Source organism: Aquarana catesbeiana, unplaced genomic scaffold (assembly GCF_042186555.1).
Source record: "Aquarana catesbeiana isolate 2022-GZ unplaced genomic scaffold, ASM4218655v1 unanchor228, whole genome shotgun sequence".
Lineage (NCBI taxonomy): Eukaryota > Metazoa > Chordata > Amphibia > Anura > Ranidae > Aquarana > Aquarana catesbeiana.
This window is the reverse complement of record NW_027362655.1, coordinates 650,019-665,514: the sequence shown is the minus strand read 5'-3', so window position 1 is coordinate 665,514 and position 15,496 is coordinate 650,019. Positions and strand designations below refer to the sequence as shown.

Below are 15,496 nucleotides of genomic sequence, written 5' to 3'. Positions count from 1 at the left end.
AGGTGAAAGTTGGGGAATTTGGGGTGGAGAAAGGCTTGGGAATAGAAGCCGGGGAAGCGGGGAAGAACAGAACATCTATTTTCTGGGTATGGTAGCATTGGAAAATTTTTCTGTGTTTAATTGGAGAGTTTAAGCCTTGCACATTTTGTGAAGCGAAATGCAAGGAAGTGTTATGTACAGTGGGGTCAGCCATGGAGAAGAGCGAGAGAGGATGCCAGCGAGTTGTCATCACTTACCCTCCATAAGATGTCGAGATCCGTTGGCCACGGGAGGAACCCTGATGTCAGCTGGGAAATCAGGAACCGGCGATGGTATGAGGCTATGCAGGTCACTGAAAAAAAAGGAGAAGTTAGTAAGAAGGAAAGAGTAGAGAAAAAAACGGAACATAAAAGAGCACACAGCGCAGGAGGCAGGATCTACCCCTTGTGTCCTTAGTCACTAAACAACCACCCTCCAAAAGAGAGGGGGGAGCACGACCAGGCACTGGGAAAAAAACGTGGCATCTAGTGCGGGGGGAGGTGCAGGAGTACCGCTCAGGCCGCAGCACCCCCAAATTAACATCAACTATTAATAAGTAAAAATTGCGAACATCTGCAACAACACCTGTAGTAAATAAACATTGCTCACCTGCTCCAACATTGTAAATACATTTTGTGCGGGGGGCATGTGGGGGGAAGGGGATGAAGGTAGGTAGGTGCAGGAAGGCAAGGGGGGGTGGAGAGTGGATGCTAGATCAGGGGAAGAGCCCCCAGAGCCTAATTTATCACAGCCTAATGATTCTGGAGCGTGCAGGCGTGAACTAAGCTGTAGGAGCAATAACACACATTAGGGAAAAGGCTCAGGAGAAAAATCAATCTTCATGTGCTGAAGGGGGATGGGAGTCTACCAGTCTTTAAAGGTGGTGCTGGCATAGTCCAGGTTTGTGGGTTTACTTGATCGAGGTATCGAGTTCCCGGCCGGGAAATACATGTCAAGCCAGATCTTGTATACCATGGGGTCCCAGCAACCGAGTCGTATTAAGACAGGGGAAAGTAGCTCTATAAACCGGGGATGACAGAGTCCGGAGAAGAGATTAGGGGAATCTTCTATGTTGTAGGACATAACCCTGGGGGCCCCAGAGGGTTTATTCCTTTAGTTTAGACCAGTGGGGATACAGAAAAAAGAACTCCCTTGGGATGGAGGGATGATTGGTCAGATTTGAGTTAATTTTCATGGAGGTAAACCTTCCAGATTTTTCTTGCTCTTGGAGCTCTCCTTGGCTTTTTTGGTTTTGGGAGTTTGCCATATGGAAGTGAGAGGGCTAGAGGGAGGTGGGCGCTTTGCCGTAAGTGCGGTTGAGGTTTGCATCGGCGAAGGGGGATCCATGGAGATGATGCCCAGCTTTAGCAGCAGGTGTTCCCCTTCAGGAAAGGAAGAAAATCGGAAAGATTTGTTCATTTCAAATTTGAGGCCGAAGGGTAAAAGCCACCAGTATTTGATATTCTTCTGTTGGAGGGCTGAAAGTAAAGGTTTAAGTGTCCATCTCCTCTGAATCGTGGAGGGAGAGATGTCGGCGAATATTTGAATTGTATACCCCATAATCTGTAGTTGCTGTGTGGAACGGGCCCTTTTCATCACCTCTTATTTAATTCCGTAGTAGTTTCACCACAATTTCCCTGGGCAGGACATCAGCATGGTGTGGACCCAGGGCCATATGAGCTTGGTCCAGTTCCGAACTGTGGGGGCTAATGTCAGGGATGAGTTCCTTTTTTTTTTTTTTTTTTTAAGAAAAGGGATGAGTTCCTTAATGAGGGAGGCAACTGCTTCCTGTATCTCAGTAATGCTTTATGGCAGGCCTCTGTTTCTGAAGTTGTACCTTCGAGGCCTAGTTTCCAGGTTGTTGATTTTGGCCACAGCAACATCAAGTTGATTGTGTAGGTCTTGTATGCAATCAGTGTTTTGGTTCGCCCTGGTAACTGTGGCATCCGCTTTGGTCTCAATTGTTTCAATACGTGCGCCCAGGCTTTGTAAATCATGTTTGATGTCTGAGGTAATTCGTGCAGCAGTCTGGGAGAGACCCCTGTCAAGCATTTCAACAAATTTGCTGAAAATAAATGCCATGTCTGGCTGTTGTAGAGGGAGCTGTGTCGGGCCTAGTGGGAGGTCTCCGGACCTGGGGGAAGGTGCCACCATGGGGGACATGACCAGAACATCCAGGGTCTGATTTATTAGGGACTCCGGGAAAGCTGGGGATGTAGGGTCTCTGAAGGCGGTGTGCAGCTGGGTGACTCCACATACTGTACCTCCGCAGCTTGGTGATTGTGCCAGGGAGCCGTCATAGGCTTCTCTGCATTGTCAGCCTCGTGTGCTTGCTGGGCCGCCGCCATCTTGGGATTCCCAGCCTGCTCCGGATCCGTGGCAAAGTGCTCCTGTAGGCTTCTCCTGGCCATCCTCACGGCCATCAAACTGTTCCCGGGGGTGTCCGCACCATCAGGCAGGTATGCGCAGGGGTGCTCTGCGGTGTCACTTGCTACTGGGGGCGCCTTTTCAGCTCGAGCAGGATAGAGCTCCAGGGCTAGGCGGCCATACCTCAGAGCTCCGCGCATGCGCCTCGTCCATACCATTCTTAATACAAGAAAGGATTTTGCTTGCTTTGGAAACCGCAGCTTGGCATTGCATGCTATTATTGAGCTTATGCTCTACCAAAACCCCCAGATCATTCTCCACCATTGATTCCCCCAGTTGTACTCCCCCTAGTATGTATGAAGCGTGCATATTCTTAGCCCCCAAGTGCAGAACTTTACATTTATCCACATTAAACCTCATCTGCCACATAGTCGCCCAGTTAGACAGTGCATTGAGGTCGGCTTGTAAGTTGGAGACATCCTGTAAGGACGTTATTCCACTGCATAGCTTGGTGTCATCTGCAAAGACAGAAATTTTACTTTTAATCCCAAATCCTATATCATTCATAAAGATATTAAAAAGTAAGGGTCCCAACACTGAACCTTGGGGTACACCACTGATAACCTTAGACCATTCAGAGTTATGCTGCATACACACGAGCGGACTTTTCAGCATCAAAGGTCCGACGGTCTTTCCCAAGGACTTTCGATGAAGTTACGACGGACTTTCGAACTACCGGACTAAAGTCCTTTCGAAAGTCCGTTGGTTTGAACGTGATGACGTACGAAGGGACTAGAATAAGGAAGTTGATAGCCAGTAGCCAATAGCTGCCCTAGCATCCTTTTTTGTCCGTCGGACTAGCATACAGACGAACGGATTTTTCGACCGGACTCAAGTCCATCGGAAAGATTTGAAACATGTTCCAAATCTAAAGTCCGTCTGATTTTCGACAGAAAAAGTCCGCTGAAGGTCCGATGAAGCCCACACACGGTCGGATTGTCCGACGGATTTGTTCTGTCGGACCAGTCCGGTCGAGTGTACATGGCATAGGAGTCATTAACCACTTCAGCCCCGGAAGGATTTACCCCCTTCCTGACCAGAGCTCTTTTTGCGATTCGGCACTGCGTCGCTTTAACTGACAATTGCGACGTGGCTCCGAAACAAAATTGACGTCCTTTTTTTCCCACAAATTAGAGCTTTCTTTTGGTGGTATTTGATCATCTCTGCGATTTTTATTTTTTGCGCCATAAACAAAATAAAAGCGACAATTTTGAAAAAAATGCATTATTTTTTACATTTTGCTATAATAATTATCCCCAAAAAATATATAAAAAAACATTTTTTTTCCTCAGTTTAGGCCGATATGTATTCTTTTACATATTTTTGGTAAAAAAAAATGGCAATAAGCGTTTATTGATTTGTTTGCGCAAAAGTTATAGCGTTTACAAAAGAGGGGATAGTTTTATGGCATTTTTATTAATAATTTTTTTTTTTACTAGTAATGGCGGCGATCAGCGATTTTTATTGTGACTGCGACGTTATGGCGGACATGTTGGACATTTTTTACACATTTTTGGGACCATTGTCATTTATACAGCAATCAGTGCTATAAAAATGCATTGATTCCTTTATAAATGACACTGGCAGTGAAGGGGTTAGCCACTAGGGGGCGGGGAGGGGTTAAGTGTGTCCTAGAGGAGTGATTTCTAACTGTAGGGGGATGGGCTGTGTGGGTGACATCACTGATCTCTGCTCTGATGACAGGGAGCAGAGATCGAGTGACTATTGTCACTAGGCAGAACGGGGAGCTGCTGTTTACAATGGCATCTCCGCGTTCGTCCTCTCCGTAAGGGCGATCGCGGGTATGCCCGCGGCGATCGAGTCCGTGGGACCCGCGACCCGACTCACGGAGATTGCGGCAGGCGCACGCGCGCACACGGCGGCAAATGCAAGGTAACGTATGGGTACGTTACTTTGTGCAACCGTGCCATTCTGCCGAAGTATATCTACAGGAGCCGGTCGGGAACCGGTTAACCACTACTCTCTGAATTCTGTCCTTTAGCCATTTACAAGCCTGTAGACTTTACCTTACACACATGAGCTGTGAGAACTGTGTCAAACGCTTTTGCAAAATCCAGGTATACCACGTCCACAGCCACCCCTCTGTCCAAGGTTATACTTACCTCCTCATAAAAAGAAATCAGGTTTGTTTGACAACTTCTGTCTTTCATGAATCCATGCTGTCTGTTTTTTTTCTTCCAGCAAGAACTCATCTATGTGGTCTTTTATTAAACTCTCCAGTATCTTCCCGACTATAGAAGTTAAAGTAACAGGTCTATAGTTACTTGGTAAAGACTTTGTTCCTTTTTTTAACATGGGCACCACATTAGCCCTGCATCAATTCGGTGGTACCATTCCAGTCATTAACTAGTCCCTAAATATTAGAAACAATGGCCTTGATATGTCTGTATAGTCTCAGACCCAAGTCACTGAGTGCAGTCTCAGGAGATGGGAGACAGCGGTGTTACATAGTTACATAGTAGGCGAGGTTGAAAAAAGAAGACAAAATAACTTTGCGCTAACTCAAACGTGTAAGCCGCTAACACTGCAAATAGAATTTTTGCTGTAAACCATAAGATATATAAAATAAGTGCAGCGCTATAGCGCTGCACTTATTTTATATATCTTGAGGTTGAAAAAAGACACAAGCCCATCAAGTCCAACCTATGTGTGATTATGTGTCAGTATTACATTGTATATCCCTGTATGTTGCGGTCATTTAGGTGCTTATCTAATAGTTTCTTGAAACTATCGAGGCTCCCCGCTGAGACCACCGCCTGTGGAAGGGAATTCCACATCCTTGCCGCTCTTACAGTAAAGAACCCTCTACGTAGTTTATGGTTAAATCTTTTTTCTTCTAATTTTAATGAGTGGCCACGAGTCTTGTTAAACTCTCTTCTGCGAAAAAGTTTTATTTCTATTGTAGGGTCAACAGTACGGTATTTGTATATTGAAATCATATCCCCTCTCAAGCGTCTCTTCTCCAGAGAGAATAAGTTCAGTGCTCGCAACCTTTCCTCATAACTAAGATCCTCCAGACCCTTTATTAGCTTTGTTGCCCACTGCATCTTGTCTCGTAAACATTTAAACTTCCACCGATTACTGAATACCAATATTATGAGTCCTGACTCCTGCACTATAAACTCTATGTTGTACATTACATTATTCTGATACTATATAGTCCTATCTGTGGTATCTTATACAATATGTTGTACATTACATAGTCCTGACTGCTGCTCTCTCCCTTCTACCCACTGCTATATATAAACATAATATGCATTCTCTTTTGTTACACCAATTTCCTACCAGCTGGACATTTTATATCTGATGGAGCACAGAATTTTACATGTTGATAATAATGTGATAACATCCTCAAACTTTGTAAACCTTTTAACAGAAAGTGATAATGAGGGAGGAGTCAATAACCCAATGATGGTGGTCTTCAGGATCAGTCCAGTCTTCATCTTGGTGGTTCTCTCCCCATCCCCACTCTCTGACCTCTGGTGGGGCTCAGCCCCGCTGTTATTCATAACTAAATCATGGACTAAATAAGGAAGTGCAGGACTTCTTGTGTTGGAAAGATGGCAATGAGTGATAGAGGGGGTGGAAACACTCGTCCTATAATCCCCTCATCACTGTCACTCCTATAAAAGACAGTTCTCGTTGTTTCCTAACTCTCTGTCTGAGGTCAATGAATAAGGAAATTAACTGGTAGGAGATCAGAGGACCCATTTACTAGTTACCTTGAGGGTGGAATTGTAAGATCCTCAGAGAGAAATCTGCCTGATGTGGGCAGAGTTCTGGTTTAGGGGAACCAATCTGTTCATGTCTAGTAATAATCTTTTTATCTCTATTTTAGTAGATGGACGGGAGATGAGGAAAACCTCAGAGGATTGTCTCACTTTGTCTCCAGACTGTAAAGTAGAAGATGAGGACATCACACAGTATAGTCCAGGAGAAAACCCGACTACCTCAAATGTCCATCCGGTACCACACAGTGTAGATGGACCATCGTATTCCTCTTATCCTGAGGAACCTCAGACTGTGAGGGATGGTGCTGTCCTTCCAGATAAGAGGTTTTCCTGTCCTGAGTGCGGGAAGTGTTTCCATTATAAATCTGGTCTTAATGTGCATAAAAGAACTCACACAGGTGAGAAGCCGTATTCCTGTTCTGTGTGCAGGAAATGCTTTTCAGAGAAGTCAAATCTTTATAAACATCAGAAATTACACACGGATGAAAAGTCATATTCCTGTTCTAACTGTGGGAAATGTTTTTCACAGAAGTTAAAATTTATCATGCATCAAAGATCTCACACGGGTAAGAAGCTACCTTCCTGTTCTGAATGTGGGAAATGTTTTGTGCGACAATCAGAACTTGTTATACATCAAAGGTCACACACGAGGGAGAAGCCATTTTCATGTACTGAATGTGGGAAATGTTTTTCACAGAAGTCCAGTCTGTACACACATCAGAGATCTCACACGGGGGAGAAACCGTTTTCCTGTCCTAAGTGTGGGAAATGTTTTGTTATAAAATCTGATCTTGTCACACATGAGAGGTCTCACACGGGAGAAAAGCCATATCCTTGTCCTGAGTGTGGGAAATGTTTTTCACAGACATCCATTCTTTACCGTCATCAGAGATTGCATATGGGGGAGAAGCCGTATTCCTGTCCTTTGTGTGGGAAATGTTTTTCACAGAAATCCAGTCTTTACACTCATCAGAGGTCTCATACAGGGGAGAAGCCATATTCCTGTTCTGAGTGTGGAAAATGTTTTGTACAAAAATCAGTACTTGTAAGACATCAGAGATCTCACACGGGGGAGAAGCCGTATTCTTGTCCTGAGTGTGGGAAATGTTTTTCAATGAAGTCCAGTCTTTACACACATCAGAGAGTACACACAGGGGAGAAGCCGTATTCCTGTTCTGAGTGTGGGAAATGTTTTTCAGTGAAGTCCAGTCTTTCCAGACATCAGAGATCTCACACGGGGGAGAAGCCACTTTCCTATCCTGAGTGAGGAAATTGTTCCTCACTGAAGTCCTGTCTTCCTGTACATCAGGGATCCCACACAACCCTCTTACACAAACACTTAGAGGTCTTTTTTTTCTTTAAATGGCACACAGAAAACATCACTATTGTGATCTGTTCGGATGCAGGATGTCTCTCAGATGCATAACTTTTTAAGCTGACTCTTAATGTTCAAGTTTGGAGTGAACTATATACATAAAAAGCTACAAGTTTGGATCTTGCAGACAACATATAGGTGTACAGTTGTGCTAATAAGTTTACATACCAGAATACCCAGAATAATAGCCATTCAAACCCCTTTGTGTCAACTTGTGTGCATGTTATCAGGCCAAAATCACCAGGGTCTGTAAACTTTTGATCAGTGTCATTTGGGTTGTTTCTGTTGCCATTATGATTTAAAAAGCGTAAAAACACAGTTGATTGATAAAAAATGGCTTCAGACAAACACTAACCATGAGTGAAAGAAAAGTTTTTGTGTTATCATTCATATTCTCTGGAAAATGGCCAAGAAATCATAAATTCTGCAAGGGTATGTAAACTTATGAGCACAACTGTATATACATCATATGGTGCTTATAGACATCCTGGTACGGTGTACGTGGTCTTTCCTTGGGTCCTTTCCCTGTGTTCTGGGGCTTCACCCGTGGTTGCTCTACGCGTTAGGTTACCTCTCCTCCATGATTGGTTGTTTAGTGAATATACATGCTCCACCAATGATTCCTGATGAAGTGAATTTTTTTCCAAGAAACGCGTCAAGAGTGTGCAGGAGATTTCTACACTAATTGTATCTTCACAACTCCTACTGAAGTATAAATCTGTATAAATCCAATCTGGACCCCAAACCCATCTGTTTTGGGAACGGTTTCTGTATGATGAAACTTTGTGTTTTTTATAAATAAGGACTTTTTAATGAATGAAATTTTGTAATAAACTGTATACCTTTTTTAAAAAGAAAATGTTTTTAGGTTGTGCCTTAAAAATCCAGCCATAGTTATGGGTTTATGCCCTCAATAGCTTTTTGATTCACGATATCAGGATGTGGCACTAAAAAGGCCTACTCTCAGGTTTAAAAAAAGAATAGTTGAAAGAATGTGACCAGCATTCGCCCAGCTATGATGAATATTGGATGTATTTTATTTCATACACGGATTTCCTTGGCTCCATCTAGCCATAACCACTTGCCGACCATTCACAGTACATATACTGCTGGGGGTGCAGGCAAAATCACATACATGTACATCATTCTGCCTGCAACGGTATTTGGGCCAGGTGATTATGTGATCACATGGTACTTGGGCCCATCACAGAACCCTGTACCATGTGATTAGCTGTAACCAACCAGCTGTCCATTCATGACAGGTAAAGACTTTGCTGGTTATGATTTACCAGCAAAGTGAAAAACAAAAAGACAAAAATGGTTTAAACAAAATGGAATTAAAAATTATTGTTTTCTTTAACATACTGTCACAAGTCAGTGTCCCTGATCACCGACACCAGTCATACTCTGTACGCTGTACTGCGTGTTGACAGTATGTAAAAAATAATTGTGAAAAAAAAACAACTTTTTTTTTTAAATGTGACAAAATGACCATTTCAAAAAATTTGCCATGCCTCTTACTAAATACCTTGGATTGTCTGCTTTGCAAAAAAGGGTCATATGGGGGGTATTTGTACTGTCCTGACATTTTCAGGCTTCAATAAATTAGATTGGCAGTCAGTACATCAGGATTGATCGATTTTCAGCTATATATCCCTATAACATATATCACTATAATGTCCACACAAACCAATTAACAACTTGGTCTCTAGAAGATTTACCCCCCCCCTTCCTGACCAGGCCTTTTTTGCTATTTTGCTTTAACTGGTAATTGCTCACTCATGTAGTGCTGTACGCATATAAAATGTATGTCTGTTTTTTCATATAAATAGAGCTTACTTTTGGATGGTATTTGATCACCACTGGGATTTTTATTTTTTGTGATGTAAACAAAAAAAATACAGAAAACTTAGAAAAAAACAATATTTTCTACTTTTTGTTATAAAAAATATCCGATAAACTCAAATTTCTATATAAATTTAGACCAAAATGTGTTCTGCTACATGTCTTTGGTAAAATGCCAGGGCGGTACAAAACCCCTAAATTTGCTGAGAAGCATGTTGAGCCCATGGAACAGTTTTTAAAATATGACATTATTTTTTTTTCACAAAGTTGTCACTTAACCACTTGACATCCGTGCTATGGCCGAATGACGGCCACAGCGCGGACCTGAATTCCCAGGAGGCCGTCATATGATGGCCTCCCCTGTGCACGCGCCCTGCAGGGCGCACGCCGAGCACGCTGTGATCACCGAGTCACTGAGACTCGGGTGACTACCAATCCAAGTAAGGGGCCGGTCCCGGCCCCTTACCATGTGATCAGCTGTCAGCCAATGACAGCTGATCACATGATGTAAACAAAAGATCGGTAATCATTTTTTTTTCTACTCACGCTGATAGCGTAAGTAGAAAAAAAAGCCGATCACCGGCTCAGATGCGAGGGACATCGGTCCCGAAGTGGAAGAGGCACATCTGCCTCATCTGTGCCACCTATCAGTGCCCACAGTGCCACCTATCAATGCCCACCAGTAGTGCCAATCAGTGCCACCTAGCAGTGCTGCCTATCAGTGTAACAGATCAGTGCCCATTATTGCCACCCATCAGTGCCCATCACTGCCGCCTATCGGTGCCCATCAGTGCCGCCTCATCAGCGTACATCAACGAAGGAGAAAAATTACCTGTTTTAAATTTTTTATAACACAGTATAAAAATTTTTTTTTTTTTTTTTTTTTAATTCAGTCTTTTTACATTTTTTTTACAAAAAATAAAAACCGCAGAGGTGATCAAATACCACCAAAAGAAAGTTCTATTTGTGGGGAAAAAATGATAAAAATTTCATTTGGGGACAGTGTTGTATGACCACGCAATTGTCATTCAAAGTGCGTCAGCGCTGAAAGCTTAAAATTGGTCTGGATAGGAGGGGGGTTTAAGTGCCCAGTAAGCAAGTGGCTAAATGATATATTGCTCACATGCCATGGATATATGTGGAATTACACCATAAAATACATTCTGCTGCTTCTGAGTACGGGGATACCACATGTGTGGGACTTTTTGGCAGTCTAACAATGTACAGGATCCCGAAAACCAATCACCGTCTTCAGGATTTCTAAGGGCCTAAATTGCTTATTTTACTTCCTCACTACCTATCACAGTTTCGAAGGCCCTGAAATGTCAAGATAGCACAACCCCGCCCCCCCAAATGACCCCTTTTTGGAAAGTAGACACCCCAAGCTATTTCCTGAAAGGCATGTTGAGCCCATGGAATATCTTATTTTTTGCCACAGGTTTTCTGGAAAATGACAATTTTTTTTTTTTTACACAAATAATATTTATACTGTAATTATCTGTGCTGCGCTACTAATGTGTCCTAAATAATTCAATAAATAACCTCTATCTCCATATGCTGCTACTTAATATTAATAAACAACAACAATCTAACAACAAGGTGAAAATGTTTTCTTTTTTAATTCCACAGTAGTGCACCAATTCAAAATCAAATTTCATCAAACAATGTGAATAAAGAAACAAAGTCTATATACGTAGATATAAGTGAAGTACAAAGAATGTGATAAATATGGTGTACCACTATGAAAACACTATGAAAACATACACCATATGTCCTCCTCCAATACAGTGTTAGTGCAGGTTCCACTCCCTTAAGAATAATGCTCACCAGACGGTATTGCCATTCACTCTGGTGACTGGCACGTGGCGCTTATGTTGATATAAAGCAGCTCGGAAACTCCAGTCACCATCCAGATGTCATAAAGCATCCACATGTAGGGAAAAATCCTAACAACGCCTACAAAAGTGTAAAGTCTTACAGTATCTGCTTTATTTTAAGAGTAATGCACTTACACTCAACAGAAAATGGCCATAATTAAAATCAATGTCAGTGTAAGGTGTTAACAGTGCTGCGATCTCACCAACCCTCAAGGATTGTAGTTCCTGAATCAACATCCTGACATTACATCCGGTTGCCGCGTAGCCACGCCCTGTAGTAATAATAATAATATTAAATATAGTGGGGGTGAAAGAGAGCTGCGGGAGGCATTTTCTTTTTTGTAAAGTCTTTTCTTCCCATTTGTGCAGCCATGAGCTTGCCACAGCCACAACAGGCAATGAATATCTGCAGAAAGGTAGGAGGGGGCGATGGGGGACTATGGAGTAAAATAGTGCTGCACACGAGACTGTGATGCTTCATATTTTTAGGAGCAAAAGCCCTAAAAATGACTATCACGGAAAGAAAAGTCCCGCCATCGCTCTAAAGCCCAGCAATCGGGGTCTCATTCTAAACACAGAATCCGTTCACCCACTATTCCAAGCTGCAGTAAAACTCCAACAGTGGAGCCAAGACAGACAGGGCAACAGGTTGAGGACCTGTGCTGGGCCTGTGCTACATCAGCTGTTCCCAGGAAACTTTTATGTGCCGAGTACATGAGTGATGTGGCCACGGATAAGGAAACAGAAGCACTGAGAGCTAAGGTGTACATTCATGAGGCAGTGGGCGAAAGCATTCATTTGGTCTCCAGCGCTAGTGGTTCAAGGATAGAACCAAAAGCGAGTACTACCAGAGATCTATGGTTTTGGAGATTTTCTTAGGATCATCTGAAGATATGCCCAAACATTTGTTCGATTTTTATCTGATTAACCCATTTGTGACGGCCATAAAAAAGGCCATAGATTGGGATTGGGACACTTAACCTCCAGAGAAGGTGAAGCGTTTTTTTCCAAACATGAGAAAGCAACGAGCTTCTTTTCCATTCATGGAGGAGATCCGTGAATTAATGGATAACGAATGGGAAAAACCGGAGAAGAAAGCAAGAACCCAGAATTGGTTTGCAAAATTATATCCATTCAAATCCTCAGATGCTGCCTTTTGAGAATTACCCCCAGGAGTGGATATAGCCCTACAGCACCTGGCAAGACGTGTCTCTCCCTCCAGAAGACTCCACTACTTTTCGAGATCCAATGGATAGGTGAGCAGAGGATAATCTTAAGAAGATTTATGCAGTTGCTGGAGCAGCCTGTCAGCCGTCTATAACCCGAACATCTTTCTCAAGGGCTTTAAAAGTTTGGGTCTTGAATGTGGAGACAAAACTGCTTGCAGGAGTGGAAGCGGCAAAGATTATTGTGACTCTAGAAGAGCTTAACCTTACTGCGGCATTCTTAGTGGAATCCTCATTAGATCTAGTAGAGTTACTAGCATGACTGATGGCACACTCTCTAACTGCAAATAGAGCCCTGTGGTTGTGCCATTGGAACGCGAATGGGGCATCAAAACAAGTGCTATGCAACATCCCATACAATGACAAGATGCTGTTCAGAGAAAAACCCTAAAAGAACTGATTAAGCGAGTCACAGGCGGAAATTCGGGTCTGCTTCCTCAGACATCAAGGAAAAGACAACAACCCATTTGCTCAGGACAGTCTGATTTCAGAGGGGCCCAGGAAGCCAGATCGTACAGGCTAGACCGGGAATATACTAGTTTTTTGATAGTCAGTCCGTCTAGCCCCTCCAGGTGGGAGCCAGGCTGGCAATTTTCTGGTGGGTATGGGCAGGGAAGATCAGGGACCACTGGGTCCGGCAAACAGGAAAACGCAGATACAGGGTAGAGTTTAAGGAGAAACCACCCAATATTTTTGTCCAGACGCATTGGCCATGTGATCAGAAGAGAGGCAAGTTCTTATAAGACATATCTAACCAAAAGCAGGAAATTGTGCCAGTTCCTTTGAGTCAGCAAGGGAAAGGAGTATATTCATCGATCTTCCTGGTACCCAAAGCCTCTGGAGAGCTTAGACCAGTGTTGAACCTGAGCTCCTTGAATAAGTTTATCGATCCCAGAAGGTTTAAGATGGAATCGGTGTATACAATTATGTCAGTGATTCAAGCGGGAGATTGGCTAATCTCAATCGATTTAGCAGATGCATATTTGCATGTTCTGATCCACAGGCATCATCAGAGATACCTCAGATTTGTCATGGGAGATTGCCACTATCAATTCAGGTGTCTGCTCTTCGGGATCAATACAGCACCCAGAGTTTTCTCCAAGATCCTACTAGCCACCATAGCATTTATCTGTTTGCAGGTGGCAAAGATCTTTTATTACCTAGATGATATCCTGTCGTGGCCCACTCAAAGGACCTTGCATGGCAATGCAACAGGGTAATGAGGATGTTGTCTGATTTTGGATGGCTGATAAATTGCCAGAGGGGCGTACTCATTCCCTCCCAACAGATGGAATACCTAGGAATGACATTCAATGCACGATCAGGACAAGTTTTCCTGCTGGATCGCAAAATTTCCGAGCTGAAGGCCTGTATTCACAGTGTGATGGGGACATCAACACTATTGTTGAGGGACTGTATGAAGATGTTGGGGATATTCACTGCAGCTATCCCGGCAGTTCCATGGGTGAAATTTCATATGAGAGTGCTGCAAATGTCCTTCCTGTGTCAATGGGATGGCCAGTCATTTGAGTAGAAGATTCTTTTGCCAAGACGGATTAGACTGGATCTAGTTTAGTGGACAGAAGCCCTATCACAGGGTATGCCTCTCAACCTGCAAGACTGGGTCTTGATAACCTAGTCTCCAGGGCTGGGGGGCCCACTGCCTTGGGAGACAGGCCCAAGACAGGTAACAGACATTAGAAACCAGACACTCCAACCTGGAACTACAGGCAGTATTCATGGCCTTCTTTCAAAGAAGTGATTCAGGGAGCCCAAGTCCAACTGAGACTAGACAACAAGATGGTGGTAGCCTATATAGCCTGACAGGGTGGTAGCAGAAGTCTTCCGCTACTCCAACTAGTGACCAAGATTTTCCACTGGGCCGAGGCTCATGTGGAAGCCCTAACTGGCAAGCAAAACCAAAAAGGGCAGACCTACTGAACCAGAAGTTTCCCAGCGAGAATGGTCAATCAACAGATGCTATGTGGAATCAGTTTTTGCCAGATGGGGGACACCCAACATAGACCTGATGGCAACACCAGAGAAAGCGCTAGTGCCAAAATTCATGACAAGTTTCAGATGCAACTGGGCGGTAGCACAAGTTGCCTTCTCGATACCATGGCGGTTTCCCCTGTTGTATCTGTTTCCTCCAATCCCACTAATCATGAGGTCCTTGCCGAAGATTGCAAGGAAGAAGTCCACGCCATCCTAATTCTACTATTCTGGCCCCGGAGGCCGAGGTTTCTAAACTCCTACAGATGGTGCCAACCCCACTAGTGCACCTGCCTCTCAAGAGGGATTTATTACTACAGAGTCAGTGGATTCACCCCAATGATTCTGTCAGCCACTAGATTAAGGGGACAGATGTTACCCTCCCCCAGGTGTAACATCTGGGGGAGGGTAACATCTGTCCCCTTAATGAACTGGCTGACAGAATCATATGATTATCTACTCGTATTCATCAACATTTGTTTTGTAATCGCATCAACTATTTTAATCTTTGTATCATTTTCATTTGTTATAATAAAGCTTTGTGGGTATTTTATACATGTAGTTGCTTATGCCCTACAAAGTCCCACTAAGAGGTTGGTTTGGTCTAGGGGTCTGTATTTAGAGATGCGGGCATACAATCTTCCCCTTTAACAACAATTGTCCTATACGTTTTTTCCAACCTGGGACTTAGGCATGGTACTAAAAGCTCTATTGAAGCCCCCATTTGATCCCACTCTGGTTTTTGACAATCAAATTAGTCTTTCTTACAGCCATTACAACAGCAAGCAGGGTGTCAGAGCTGGCTGCCCTATCCTGCAGAGAGCCATTTTGTATAATTTATCCAGATAGGGTGATCCTGCGTCCCTCATCAGCCTTGGCAACTAAAGTCATCTCAAAATTTCATGTAGACCGGGAGGTGGTGCTACCCTGTATCACACAGCCACCAGAACAGATGAAACATCCGAGTCTTAGACTACTGGACAT

The 15,496-nt window shown here is 43.5% G+C and overlaps 1 protein-coding gene across 11 annotated transcripts in view; it reads left to right on the top strand.

Annotated features, from left to right (window-relative positions):
* The window catches only part of LOC141121641 (uncharacterized), a 199,192-nt gene extending 188,219 nt beyond the window's left edge, over positions 1-10,973 (top strand). For 10 of the 11 annotated variants that reach the window (XM_073611296.1, XM_073611300.1, XM_073611301.1 and 7 more), the window contains one exon: positions 6,305-10,973. In XM_073611296.1, coding sequence (XP_073467397.1) covers positions 6,305-7,464 — 1,160 coding nt within the window. In that variant the 3' untranslated portion in view covers positions 7,465-10,973. The remainder of the gene's footprint in view (positions 1-6,304) is intronic. The other variant, XM_073611297.1, reaches the window with a different exon arrangement.
* Positions 10,974-15,496: the final 4,523 nt, after the last annotated feature.